This window comes from Cryptomeria japonica, unplaced genomic scaffold, assembly GCF_030272615.1.
Source record: "Cryptomeria japonica unplaced genomic scaffold, Sugi_1.0 HiC_scaffold_382, whole genome shotgun sequence".
Classification (NCBI taxonomy): domain Eukaryota; kingdom Viridiplantae; phylum Streptophyta; class Pinopsida; order Cupressales; family Cupressaceae; genus Cryptomeria; species Cryptomeria japonica.
Window position 1 is genome coordinate 131,559 of NW_026729203.1, and position 14,455 is coordinate 146,013.

Here is a 14,455-nt window from a genome sequence, read left to right on the forward strand (position 1 = left end):
TTATCGTGTTGGCATGTTACGTATAGAATCGAGCCCTATTATTCTATTATGAAACTGAACGTCCCACCCCGGCATTAATGTACGCCAAATTAATGACGCCTGCTAGAATGACGCTAGAGGTTTCACTCTAGCCCACCCTGCTTCCCAATCGGCCTCCCACCCCCCCAACTATAGTTGGGGGTATAGTTATTTACTTATTAATTAACACCCAACCCCTAACTAGAATTCCTTATTCTAGCTTCAAATAGCGGGCTTATAAATTGACTGATGCCATTAAGAGGAGAGGGTTCATCTGCATAGAAAGAAATCTCGGGCTGCATAGAGATGCATAAGAGATAGGTCAAGAGATAACCGGTGGGTTTATATCCATGCTATGCATGGTTATCTCTCTGCTGTCACCGCATTACTTATAGGTGGGTTTTCGTGCTGTGACCGCATTTTCCGATGGGTTCTTTTTTTTGCTGTCCATGAATTTCTTCATAAGACTTCCCAATTTGTTTGTGGGTGGCTCCTTAGTTATGAAGATGCTATCCATTTTTCGTCATAATACTTCCCAATTTGTTTGTGGGTGGCTCCTTAGTTATGAAGATGCTATCCATTAGTATCCTTTCATAACGAAATGTCCTTTGAAAAAGTATTCAATTTCCTCTCTATTTCGTCGGTTAACTTCCCCTCTTCCATAATGCCGTGTAGCAATTCGGGTTGTTGCTCTATACCGCTTAAAATGGCTCTTTCATATTGTGAGATTTGTATGAGTGGCATTCGATCACAGAACCCTCTCACAGCAGCATGGGGAACTAGGATTTGTTTTTCAATAGGAGGTGGTGGATATTGCGGTTGTTTCGGAACTTCTGTGAGCCTAGCACCTCTATTTGATAGTGCCTGAGTCGCAGCATCAAGGTCTGACCCGGATTGAGCAAAGGCGGCCACTTCACGGTATTGCGCCGATTCGGGTTTTGAACTACCGCGTACTTGTTTCATAGCTTTCAACTGAGCGGCGGACCCAACGCGACTGACGGGTAAGCCAACGTTAATAGCCGGTCTAATTCCGCGATGGAAGAGCTCTGTTTCCAGACAAATCTGTCCATCTGTAATGGGGATCACATTGGTAGGGATATAGGCCGACACGTCTCCAGCTTGTGTTTCGATTACGGGTAACGCGGTCAAGCTACCCGCACCTGTCTGGTCCGATCGTTTTGCGGCTCTTTCCGATAGACGGGAGTGCGAATAGAAAACATCCCCTGGGAAAGCCTCACGGCCTGGTGGGCGGCGAAGCGATAATGACATTTGTCGATACGCCACCGCCTGTTTACTCGGATCATCATAGATGATTAATGCGTGCATTCCATTATCACGAGAATATTCTCCCATGGCACACCCGGAATATGGGGCCAGAAATTGCGGAGGAGCAGGATCCGAAGCGGTGGCTGCATTGATTACGGAATACTCCAACGCATCCGCTTCCGGGAGAATTTGAACCAATTGGGCCACGGTCGAGCGTTTTTGCCCAATCGCTACATGGACGCGATACACACTATCAGAGGTGCCCGAACTACGGTGGGAGCGCTTCTGGTTTGATATGATATCAATAGCTATAGCGGTTTTCCCAGTTTGCCGGTCTCCAATGATCAGTTCTCGTTGACCACGGCCTATAGGAACCAGGCTATCCACCGCTTTTAACCCTGTTTGCAGAGGTTCGTGCACGGATTTACGTTCGATAATCCCTGGGGCTTTCGCTTCGACACGTCTTCGTTCGGCGGCGCCCTCATCGACCTGTAGTGCCCCTTTTCCATCAATAGGTACTCCCAACGCATCCACCACACGACCTGGCAGGGCCTTTCCCACGGGGACATCCACAATAGATCCAGTCCGCTTGACCAAATCTCCTTCTTTTATGGCAACGTCGTTACCGGATACGACGATACCTACATTCTCATTCTCAAGATTCAACGCTATTCCTTTCACACCGCTGGCAAATTCGACCATTTCCCCAGCTTGAATCTCGTTCAATCCATAGACACGTGCAATCCCATCTCCGACTGAGACCACTCGACCGATCTCATCAACCTTTAGATCGGTCCTATAGTTGGTCATTTTGTTTTCTGATGGAGTAGTGAGTTCCGTGTTCTGTTCTAATAGTTTCAAAAAAATACAAGGCAATAAAATCTAGCAAGGAAGGCCGACACCGGAAGTACTGTAACCGGCTAACTCCCTTCCCGCACAATAGATTGATGCTCAAGCGGATAGACCGTCCACCCAGTGCCGCTACCCACTTCTACCAAGGCTGGGAATGGCGACGGCGAAGGCGGCGACGACCGGGAGGGAATGTTATGCAATCGTGGAAATGCCATGTCGGGTGCCCCCGGAATGAACAAATTCCCAAATCATCAATACAATTAATCAACATTTCGGGAACGGGGAACTAGGAGTTGGTTCTCAAAAGTTAGGGGCGGCGCCACGTTAGTCGAGAAGGAAGGCGAGCTTTGAACTGATGACTTCTTGCAGCTATGGTTCCAAAAGAAGAGTTGATACATATGCGTGAAGACCCCGGAGCTCGAGATTCTATACGTAACATGCCAACTATCATCCACCTGCCATAGAATAGTAGGGGCCCACCCCGACCTACCAGAATAGTAGGGGCAACATTATAGGCATGTTACGTATAGAATCGAGAAGGCCCATAGAATTGGGCGGGGCCCCATAGAATAGTAGGGCCTAGATTGAGCCTAAAGAAACCGAGAGGGATTGATTCGACTTTGAGGCAACCTCATTCCCCACCCTAACCGGTTCCCTCCTCGAACCCGGGTCATTTATGCATTAACGCCTTGTGGGGGCTCCTAGACCCCCGTAGCCTAACGTAGCCTCGATAGCCCCCCGATTCCGGATCCTCCATTGCCGATCACTTCTTATTCTCACCCCTTTCCCAAACCCTCCCTGCCCACCTTTCAATCGAATTGAGAGAGGCAGGCCCCAGCTAATACAAGTAGTGACTAGCTCCGCCCCTACCGGTGTAAAGGATAGATGATCTCATCTCGGGCCGGTGCTATCTTCACTTCATCCGGGAACGAAACAATAAGAATAAGAATGTGCCGTCTACGGATCGAATAATCCGATCGCCAGGGTGGGTTAGGGGAGATAGGCAATGTTGAATTTCTCAATAAACCCCAAAAACTTCCCCTTAGAATAGTAGGGCCCACCCCACTGGTCCAACTGAACCCTGCATTCGACCTTCGCTTTAATCTGCTTAGATGTCAACTGGGTCTTGGGTGAAGAAACTGCCTCCTTTACTTATACTTAAACTACCGTGGGTTAGACTGCTCGCCTCGGATCCGTATTCGGGACTGGAACAAGTTCTCGATTGGGAGGGGATGCTCCTGGTTCTGCCTTAGCTGCTGTTGGTGAATATGCTGGGGTCATTCACAGGTTCTGGCACGGGCAAGGATGTTGGGTGATGAAACGGTAGCTTCTGCATTCACCCCTGCCCATACAGATACTGCCACCTTCGCTTCTGCAGGCACGGGATCTGGGACTGGAATAGGGGAAACTAGTGCTGATGACACCCTTGTCCCCGGTTCAGACGCTGCTGAATCCGCTGGTTCTGGAACTACACTACATATGGGTATGAAACCGGAGCTGCAGGCTATGACTTTGCTACTGTTACTGATGGTGCTGGATCAACCGCTGGGTCAAATGCATCATTAACTGAATCTGCTCGGACTATTACTTACCCAGCAGCTCCGTTATCCAGTGCGCTTTGAGATAAGTTTTATTCGCCACACCCCACTCCCAAGTCACGCTCAGATAAACCCCGTAGGGGCTAGATCCAGCCAAAGAAGGTCCGCTTCCTAAGCGCCTATTCCACCCGGCTTCAAAAACAGAATAGGTTCGGGGCCTCCCACCCAGCAAATCTTTCTCGCCAATACCCCCCACCCAACCCGGGCCAGATTCTATACGTAACATGCCCACGGGCCTATTGTTTAGGGCTCTCTTAGTCGGCCTTCCGGAGTTCAACAACGCGCCCCGTAGGGCAATTCCCGGGTGGGAGGCCCCTACTATTCTATGGCTAGTTGATGGGTGGGGGGTTATGTTCTGCGCACCTCGCACATAAAGGTAACAGTATCTCTCTCTGCGAGCCAGCCACTATAGATAGTAGGGCCTCTTTTTTCCACCTCGTTTAGTGCCGTGTTGTTGGTAATAGGCTATAATAAAAATATGTTCACTAAATAAAATGTGGGTATCCCTGCCTATCGATGTTTCCCTCCCCTGCCCAATATGCAATGATTCCTGCCCATTATGTGTCTTCCGGCTCCTACTACTATGTATGTTTCCCTTCTTATCCTGCCATGTGTATTGCTCCTGCTATGCTCTTGCTATGTGTCTTGTGCCATCATGTGTTTTCTCCCTGCCGTATGTAGTAGTTTCCCCCCAGTCCCCTGCCAATGTTGTACTTCCTGCCCATCGATGTGCTTCTTTCTGTTCCTGCCGTGTATCCTCTTGATGTTGTAGAGCTGTGGCGATAGAGGTGCTTTACTCTAGTGGGTTGCTGGTTTTTGTGTGCTTTGCATCGTTGATTGTTGTATTTGTATTCCTTTCCTTCCTTGATTTCAATGACTCCTTTTGTCTGCTCTCACTCGACGAATTGGACAACAGGCTTTGGGCTATACTGCCTTATCGAACCAATGCCCTGTAGGGATGGCCTTCTCGAGTTGATGCCTACGGGCACTCCCACCTGACTGAGGTTGATGCTATAAACCTGGGGGTAGGGGGGCAGAGGCACGTAGGGGCCTGCAGGGTGGGAGGCCCCTACTATTCTAAGGGCGGCCCCTGCCAAATAGGCGGCGGCCTAAGGGTGGGTGGGAAACTATAGGAAAGGGAATGGCTAGTTGGAAAGGGTGGGAGGAAGATAAAGCAGTAGGTGGGAGGAATAGTGCCGTCGGGAGTAACCGGGAATTGCCTTACTCTAGCAGGCCCATATAATTTGAGGGGCCCTTCAAATAGTAGGGGGGGTGGGTGGGAGGAAGAAGCGCCAGGGGCGTTGATTACGGTTCTAGTGGCTTATTTTCCAGCATCAGTCGCTCCTGAGACAAAATGAAGGGGATCTCTAGATCAGATACATCCGGCCACCAGTGGGAAAAAATGAAGGGGAGTATCGACCCTCTTGTGCCTGAGAACTGCCCCTACCGGCTATTAACTGGCATCGGCCGGCTCAACTGTCGTATTCTCAGGCCTGGTCAGAGCAATAGAATAAGCACTACCTATTACTTTGCTCCCCCTCCTTCTTCTCCGAATTGCCCCCCCAATATATCCGCCCCCCCACCAACTAGATCCTCAACATGGGAGGGAGAATAATGGCTGGCATTTTGTTACCATTTGAAATGTCCAAAACAGCATTGATGCTTAACCCACAGTTTACGAATTCGACATAGATGTTAAGTTCCCGGCATTATGATTTCTCTATCCTAGTTAAGCCCCCGCTTCTGAATGAGACTATGATGGTCTGGTCCCAGATTCTGAATTGGGCCATGATGTCCCGCCCCAGCTTTCGCCCTACGGGGACTCTCCTGGACATTACTATTGAAGAAAAGGAGGATAGAACCGCCCCCTTTCCTATGCGTGAGGCTTTCTGAACGGGAAGGGAAGGGCGCAGCTCTGTGAGAAGGTGCCTCCCAATCCTCAAAGAATGCTTCTGTTCCCCTACAATATCCGTATCTGGGCTGGGGAGATAGATTACCACCGGAGCGAGGGGGGAAGTCGTGAACTCTCCCTATATACAACCTGGTCTGTCGCGCCGTCGCCCCTCTCGGGCGAATCTCTCTATTCTCAAAGCTGGACCTACGCACTCGTAAGTACCTATCCATCCACGGCGCACTCCATGGTTGTGGGTGGTGGCTGCTCCGGACCCATTAATCCGTGCCCTCCAGCTTCAGCATATCGAGAAGCGTGACGAAGCGGCCCTACTAACTAACTAATAGATGTGATCTTTATTCTTTTCCCGGTCCAGCTGGGGGGATCATGAGAAGGTTCCTCTCTATTGATCAAGCTTCGGACCACCCAGCTCCACGAGCGCCCTACCCGGCCATAAGCATGCATACTTTGAAGGGGGATCGACCCGGCATTATTCTGGGTTTATCAAGCAAAAAAAACCCCTTCCCCCTACCGGGCTAGCAGGCTAATTAATTAACAATAACTGTCCCCTTTTCATGGCACTTAAGGTGTCCTTACCTTACCTTAGTGCCAGTGGGGGTGGGGGTGGCTGCGCCGCCGGAACGAGCTATTTGAAAGGGCGGCGGCTTATAGCAGCGACTTACTCGACGTTCCCTTCGAGCTGTACAAGGGCAAGGGATTACCGCAAGGCTCACTAACCCCGGTCCATCGGGATACCTATTCTTCCCTGTCGGTTCAAAACCCGGCCTCTCCATCTAGAATCCGCCAGTAGGTACCTACTGGAATGGTTTGGTATGGTAGTCCCTTCACGTGCTGGGCCTCGGGGCGCACTCTTCGAGATGCGGATAGTGAGCAGGTGGAGCTGCCCCGCACATCCGTGTGGTTCGTTTTCGTATTATGAGCTCCATCCCCACAACCTTCATCCTCCCCCCCCCGGGTGGGCTAGCTATCCCTTCTCCGTCCAGTCCGCTGGCCCGCCGCCCTTTAGATCCGTAGATCGCGGACGGGACGGTATCTACCCGTGGTCATTCCCCCCCTTGTCCCCCCGTCATTAGTCTTCCCCTCCCCGGACTGTAGCCCTAATCAATCCCCGAGTCTTCTGCTTCTATCTCATCCCCCTTCTCGCTAGTTAGTCAGCTGCTCCTCTTACATCCCCTTTTTGAATAGAGAGAGCAACCCGATTCACTGCCTTCCTCTACGCCTAATCATTCCGAATGTCTATCCATTCTGGCAACAAACACGGGCACCAAATCCCAGCATCAGACCTTGTCATTTAAAGCATCGCTCTCCTATCCCCTCCCCTCCCTATCGGTTTAGATAAGCACTCAACCGATCATATTACATATAGAATATCGGTCGAGTGTCCACCTATTGTTTCTGGACGGCATCCCCTTTCAAATGTTTTCAATTAAAGGTCGAGTGTCAAAATTAGGCGGCCATCCCCGGTCGAGACTCTCTCCTCCGGACCCTATCCCAATCTTTTTGAGGTCGAGCTCTCTCTCTCTCTCCCAGGTGCCTCGGCCATAGTGATATTCCGTAGATAACCTCAGATGTCGTATTATATACGGAATATCAAGATGCATCCATGTTACGTATAATAGATGAATAGAGATATAATAGAGTGTAAATGCGCCCGGGGCGGGTGATTGAGAAAGCGGCAAGATTCGACGTCAATCGAGTGGCGTTGAAAAGGCCGGGCCGCGCTCTCGCTCTCCTCTCCCCGGCTATTTGAAAGGCTAAAGGCCTTTAAAGGGTGGGAGCTTTTTGAGAGGGCTTTTCAATCTAGCTATAGCCACAAGGAAAATGCCTTAATCCGATCTATAGAGTGAAGAAGGGGTTCCTTTGGAGAGCTCCCATAGCCGGTGGCCGGCATGCGGGTTCAAGAAGATCTAAAGCTTCCTTCCCTCCTAAAGTTTCCGCAGCGCTGTAGAGTTCAAAGATGGTGACGACGTCTTATACTATAAAGGTCGGTCCCTATGCCCGGAGCGGACCAAGAGACGAACTCTAGAGTTGTTCAACATGATGCGCTTCAAAAAGCGGGGTGGGAACGGCTGGAGGAGCAATCGTCCCATCCTCCAATGAACAGTAATTGATGGGTCCAATCAGTAATTCCTCTTACCGACGGAAGCCGCCGGGATAGACATGCTCTTTCATCGTCCCTAGCAGAGGCATTGGAGATACTGGCAGGGAAGACATTGGAGGAGATATTGAGCATTATGTGGGAGAGGGAGATACCGGACATGCGGAGGGAGATACCGGACATGTGGAAGAGGGAGATGGAGATACCGGACATGTGGGAGGGGGAGCTGCCGGACATCATGTGGAAAGAGATACTGGAATGTGGGAGGAGGAGATACCGGACATCATCATGCGGGAGAGGGAGAGATGGGAGGAGATACCGGACATCATCATCACGTGGAAGAAAGGGAATGCAGGTGGCAGATAGAGAATGTGTGGTTGACCGGCTAACCCCGGGCGGGGCCCCATTACAACTCCTCCATGACTACCGCCCTTTAGACTCGAGTGCCCTATATTACTCGGGACCACCGCCTGTAAGCTTGAGTCCGAGAGGGTCTCACCTCAACCGGTTCAACAGCGGGATCCACTGGATGACCAACTGGTTCAACAACAGTATTCCTACCCTGCTGGGGAAGCAGGGTGGGAATAATAGATGACATGGCGAGATTAGATGACATGGCGAGATCCCATCCATGCCTTTCCCGCTACAGGTGGAGGGGGAGGGAGAGGAACGAACGCTCGACCGGGGGATGGGAGAGGACGGGGAGTCGGATACGAAGAGAAAGGCATATGGTCCGGGCATGGGATCAAAAGGGGGAATAGTTTAGGGTGAGAAAGGGTAGCTGTGACGGCAACAGATCTGTCTCCTGTTCCTCCAGCCATGACGGCTCGAGATGTCCCGAAGCTTCCATTTCTTTCCGGGGAAACAGATCTCCTATCCCCTCATCGGCTGCTCATTCCCCTGATGACCACATGGTGGACCTGGATCCGTGGTAGGACATCATCTCCGGTATCCATCGACAGATGATGAGAGGGGGGCGGCAGGAAAGCTGGATCGAAAAGCATGTGCAGATCTTATCTCCATGCAGGAGTCTAGGTGCAGGAGAGAATGCATCAGCAGGTAGTTCCGGTCTACGTGCAAGAGGGAATGATGCATCAGCGTTCCATCATCATCTTCTACGGTTCGTCGGGCAGACCATCACCATCTTCTATTGCCACCATCTTATATGTCCACCATCTTCCACTATTATGGTTCTGGTGCAGTGATAGACTCAACGTTTGAGGGGGAGGGAGACGCGGGCCACTCGACCAACTTTTATCCCTCAACCCACCCTTCGGGACAATCGACTAGCGGGAGAGGAGGAGGTTTACCTGCTCGACCAGCGGGAGAGGAGCGACAAGCCGGAGGGTTCGGAGCAGAAGCCACTCGACAAGACAAGCCACTCGACCAACTTTTATCCCTCAACCCACCCTTCGGAGCTTGGTCCCTACCTCTTCGGTAATCGGAGTTTGGTAATCAGAGCGATCTCGGTAATCGGAGTGATCGAGTCCAGTGATGGGGAGATCCGTGCGGGAAGATGGGTGATCGGAGTGGTTGGGCGTGCCAACAGGGAAGATCGGTAATCGGAGTGGTAGGGCGGGAGGGACAGGGGTGCATAGGCAGTAGTCGATTGAATTGAAGCAGCTGCACCCATCACGTTTATCGGACCCCATGGCAGTAGTCGTCAATTTAATCTCACCCAACGCCGCCGCGTGCCGGGTTTATCGGAGTATTGACAGCTAGGAAGGAGGGGGGATTATTCCCGGATCCGGCAAACTATGGAACGGGGGTTCGAACAAGCGCCCGTAGGGACGGTTCGGATCAAACAGCATCCGACGACTTGGGCCTTTGAACTATAATAAGACGGGTCGTGGCTTGATCCATCATAAACAGCTCCCGTCTTCGTTGACCGAACTGAGTATATACGGCACTTCAGCCCCCCCTGCATTTATTATGTGGTTATTAATCTTTAAGCATGTCAATTTGATTGAATTCTAAATGCCCTACTATTCTAATAAGCGGCGATTCGAAGCTATCATAATGAGGACTATAGTTGGAATCGGTTCTGTAAAGCAACGGCATTTAGCGGCGGCGAATAGCTCCGATTCCTTTATATAAATAGGTTGGGATTCCCTTGATATCGGGCCTTACTGAAAAAAGAATAATAGGGGAACCTTTCTCCTCTGTTATTACAGGTTCTACTAGATTCCGCCCTACTCTTATTATGGTTCAAACGCACATCACATGCTGACAAGGTTTATATAGACGGATTAAGAAGGGGTACGAAGATTGGTTGCCCTACCCCTACCCCTACAATTGGCAATTGGCAATTGGTAGCAAACTCAATAATAATAGCCGGGCTTTTCTATAGAATTCGGGGGCGGGCGAAACACCATTTCTTACTAGTGATTGCTTACTACGGTTCCTATTGAAGCATTTCGAGCCAACAATAATCGCCCTACTATTATTATTTGCGCCTGAAAGGGAAATACTCAATTTAGCATATACGTGGGAGCAAATAAAAGAAGCTGCCCCGAAAGGCTTTCCCATCGTTAGTAAGCCTTACTATTCAATCTATCCCGAAGGGGAATCATCGAAATAGTTATTATATAGTGCCGGGTCGCCCTACTATTATTATTATTATTTGGCGGTTGAAACATCTGAAATTAGAGACAGCGGGCCCAATAGCGAGAGCAACCACCTTAGGAAGCTTGCAATCAATAGTTGGACCATTACCTCTTTCTATCAATCGTATCTATGGGGCCCGGCGAGTGTAGGCGGCATCGGATCAACGTGTTATTCCTTAGCGTCCCACTAATAGAGCGAGCAACCGGAAATGATAGGCAGTTCTTATTACTATTTAAGGGAATCATAACCTCTACAAAATCCCATCGCCCTCTTTGTTATTATTTGCTGGTGAGCCCAGAAGAAACGGAGATGCAAGTAAGCGAAGGTAGGCCCAGGCATTAGAATCTCAGTTTCGTTACTCCAATCCTCCCTCTAAACCAACTTAGTATATCAGTAAGCATTTTCAACCAATAGCTAGCCCTACTATTATGAATTGTAAATAAGCTAAAAGATAGAGGGGCATTGACCTTTCTGAACGGGTGGGGGATAGAGGCCCGCCCAGTGAAATGCTTTTCCCCGTGCCGGCCTTCTCTCCTTCAGTAGTTAAGTAGAGCCGGACTCGAGTATTATTTATGCTTAGTTGGCAAGGAGGTTTAGTTCCAGCTATCTCGCCTTAAATAATAAGAATAATAATAGCGCTTTCTATTATGGGGCGAGAGTCAATCCAGGATCTGAGGTTATGCCATCTAGCATGCGCTTTTATATAGAATAATTGGTTGGGCAAGAACGATTTGTAAATCATAGGTTGGGGTGTGGGTTATTATATTACACTTGAAAACCCCCTTGTTCATTTAGAATAGTGTTTGCCCGGCTTTTTATCGACGGGAGTGTAATATAATATGAGGCGAGATGGAGGAATTGTATTATCTCATTCTCTCGTGTTCACCCAAACTCCTACCCAGCCCCCCAACCGCCAAACAAAATACAGATCTTCTCTTCCCAGCAGATTATGATTCGATTCTATAAATCGTATTAACTAGGGTTTGTCGCTGCGCCGCATGATCCCATACGTAATATGGTAAGAAGAATAAACGTAATATGAATTGAGTTCTTTGATGCCGGCCGCCCACCACCTTGCGGTTGGCCAGGAGATCGAGCGCCCCTACTATTCTATGGGCCGTGGTGGGTCAACACAAGCTGGGGATTATGGCTGCATTTTGCCTCGAAAGTTGAAACGCCGCCGCCCCCTACTATTTTAAGGCTTTCCCTGTCTTCATGAAGAAACTTTAAGAAAGGTCTTAATAGCTTTAATCCTTGAAAGGGATCGAGACCCAGCACTAGTAGCAGCCCTACGGGGAACCAGTTGACTAAACAGTCGATTATGCAGATGTTTACCGAGTGAAAGGAGCACCCCTATCAGTTGACCAAGTGAAAGATCGAGACCCAGCAGGACTAGAGACAGTTAGAGATCGAGATGAATAGCTCATAGCATATCCATACGCAGGTCCAGATACAGATGATCCAACTACGGATTGATACCTAGACCCATATCCAGATCATACAGCGAGACCCGGGTTTTGACCCATCACTATTAGTAGCAAGCACCCCCGAGTGGGATGATGACATGTTCCCCGTCCATAGGTAGGTCCATGGGTAGATAAAGCCGCCGCTATTCCACGCCATCCTTAGAAAACGCACCCTAGGTCTTGGTAGCATACCCGTGATAGGCGTACCCATACGTTGAGATTCTTCCCCGTCCCCGAGGGGCTTTCCTGGCCCGTGGTTAGTAGCCCTTCCCTTCGCTTAGTTTCATATTCATATGACCTTCGTGATCGTTATGCAGTCCTTAGTGATCGTGCTCCAGTTTATGCTGTTCGGGATCGAGACCCATAGCCTACAGTAGCAGGAGATCCGGTTGGCTCAGTAGTTGACAGTATATTCAGTAGTTCCAGCTCCTTATGATGCTCGTAGTCCAGTTCCGGCCAGGTAAAGATCCAGTAATAGGTGCATCAGTAGAGTATGTTGACCCAGTCGATGAAGCACTAGTTTAAGCCATTGATACGGAACCACCTCCTATAGTAGAGTCAGTAGCTTGCCTAGTTTCTCCAGACCCATGAGTAGTACCAAGTGCAGTAGATCCAGGTGCAGGAGCAGATGGAGCATACCTAGGAGAAGTTACAGGTACAGATGAAACAGTTGATAGAGCACTAGGAACAGATCCATATGCGCATGTTTAAGATCGATACCCAGGCACACCAGCCGGAGGAGAAAGACATAGAGCCATCTTCTCGTCGGACACTAGTTAACGATTCAGATGTTCGTGGTCGAGATAGGGGTTCTGACCCTCATGCGCGAGATCGGGATAGGGAGCGAGATTAAGAGACTGACCTGCTCTACTTAAGGTAAGAGTTCACCTGCCTGCAGAGACAGAAGCAAAGGTAGGAGTAGCAGAGGCTGGGGTAGTGCCATACCTAGTCCCATATCCATATCAGGATCAAGACCCAGCATCATCAGTAGCACCAATACCAATAGTTGAATCAGAGCTACCAGCACCAGTACTAGTTGCTTCAGTCAATTAAGCTGTTGATACCGGAGTACGAATAAGCACCTAATCATGTGTTTTTTGCTACTTTTGGACGATTGGTCGAAGAAGGAACGTAGAGAGAGCGTAGTGATCGAATCACCGCATAAATTGATCACCAAAAATGATGATTTTGACTTACTCTAGCAGGCGTACATTAATGCCGGGGTGGAGATCAAATTGACACTTATATCCGACACGCTCGAGCAGATCCAGCATTTTGGTAGCAGCATAAGTAGATGTTGCAGTCGATTCAGTAGTTCCTGAGTTTGATTCTGTCGATTATGAGTTTGAGTCAGTTAGTTATGCAGTAGATTCTATTGAAGCAGCATCAGTAGATCCAGTTGTTTATGCGGTTGGTCCAGCCACCACATGGTACGAACGAACCACTGCATGGGGGACACGAACCACCACCTGGTGAACCATCGCATGGGGAACGACCACCTTATGGTGAACAGTAGCCCCCCTATGGTGAACAGCAGCCACCTTATGGTTAACCGACTAGAGGAGAACCACGTGGAGAACCACCTAGCGATGGATAGCCGCCTAGTGATGGGGAACTACATAATAGATAGAGAACTTCCTAACGGCGAACTACTACATGAAGGAGAACTAGAGTTGCCACCACATATGGGAAACTACCACCTAGCCCCTACTATTATAAGGCACTAGCACCGGGCTTGGCCCCGGAGATCCCTCTCGGTTTCTTTAGGCTCCACTTAGACCTTCCTTTCACGCATTGAATATCCAGTTCTAGGACCACCTAAAGCAGAGACAGAGGCAAAGGCAATAGAGGCGGTAGAGACTGCAGCTAAGGCAGCTTCCGGACCAGGTGACCAACTATACCAACTACAATTGTGGCAGAGTCAGTAGCTTACCTTGTTGAACCACCTGAAGCACCTATAGCAGCAGAAGATTAAGTCGTTGATTAAGTCTATTCTGCCGCCTATAGATAAGTAGGGGGCAGTCGTTGCCTAAAGAAACTACAGGGCGTGATCGATATGAAGAAGATATACCCAGGAGAATTAGTGACTCGGAGAACAACCACCACATAGGGAACTTACTAGGGAGCCACCACATGGAGAACACCGCAACAACTATTCCCCCCCCCTACAATTCTATGGGCCCTGCTAGATTAATAAAGAGGGCTGCTCTCGCCCTACCCCCAGCCGGGGGCTGGGGGGCGCCCCTACTATTTGAAGGGCCCCGGCTGGGGCGTACATTAATGGCAGAGGGATAGTAGATTGCGGGAGGGTAGATTAATTGGGGGTGGGTGGGTGGCCCCCCCGGGAGGTAGATTAGTTGGATAAGTCCTCCGTGTGTGGGGTTGGGTGGGGGGCATGGGCCCACCCCCGGGAATTTGAGTAGGGCAGAAGCGCCCTCTCAGGAATCAGATCTCCCGTTTCTCGATGGAATAGATGGGTGAGCAGCGGGCGAACATCTTTTATTATCTGCCCATTCCCTCTATCTCTGATGATCCGGATTCGAAAGCAAGGTTGAAACGGCAGACCTCTTGATTGCAGATAAGACCTACTGATTGCAAAGGGGCCCTACTATATATTAACTTTCAAATTGATCGTGTC

At 49.7% G+C, this 14,455-nt stretch overlaps 1 protein-coding gene across 1 annotated transcript; it reads right to left on the minus strand.

Annotated features, from left to right (window-relative positions):
* Positions 1–449: 449 nt before the first annotated feature.
* Positions 450–3,938, minus strand: LOC131053006 (ATP synthase subunit alpha, mitochondrial). Its single transcript, XM_057987625.2, has one exon. It carries the CDS (start codon positions 2,092–2,094, stop codon positions 610–612), a length of 1,485 nt encoding a protein of 494 aa, XP_057843608.1. The 5' UTR covers positions 2,095–3,938; the 3' UTR covers positions 450–609.
* Positions 3,939–14,455: the final 10,517 nt, after the last annotated feature.

What these genes read in the sequence shown, in the direction of transcription:
- LOC131053006 (XM_057987625.2), bottom strand. Translation starts at nt 2,094, where the DNA reads ATGACCAACTATAGGACCGATCTAAAGGTTGATGAGATCGGTCGAGTG.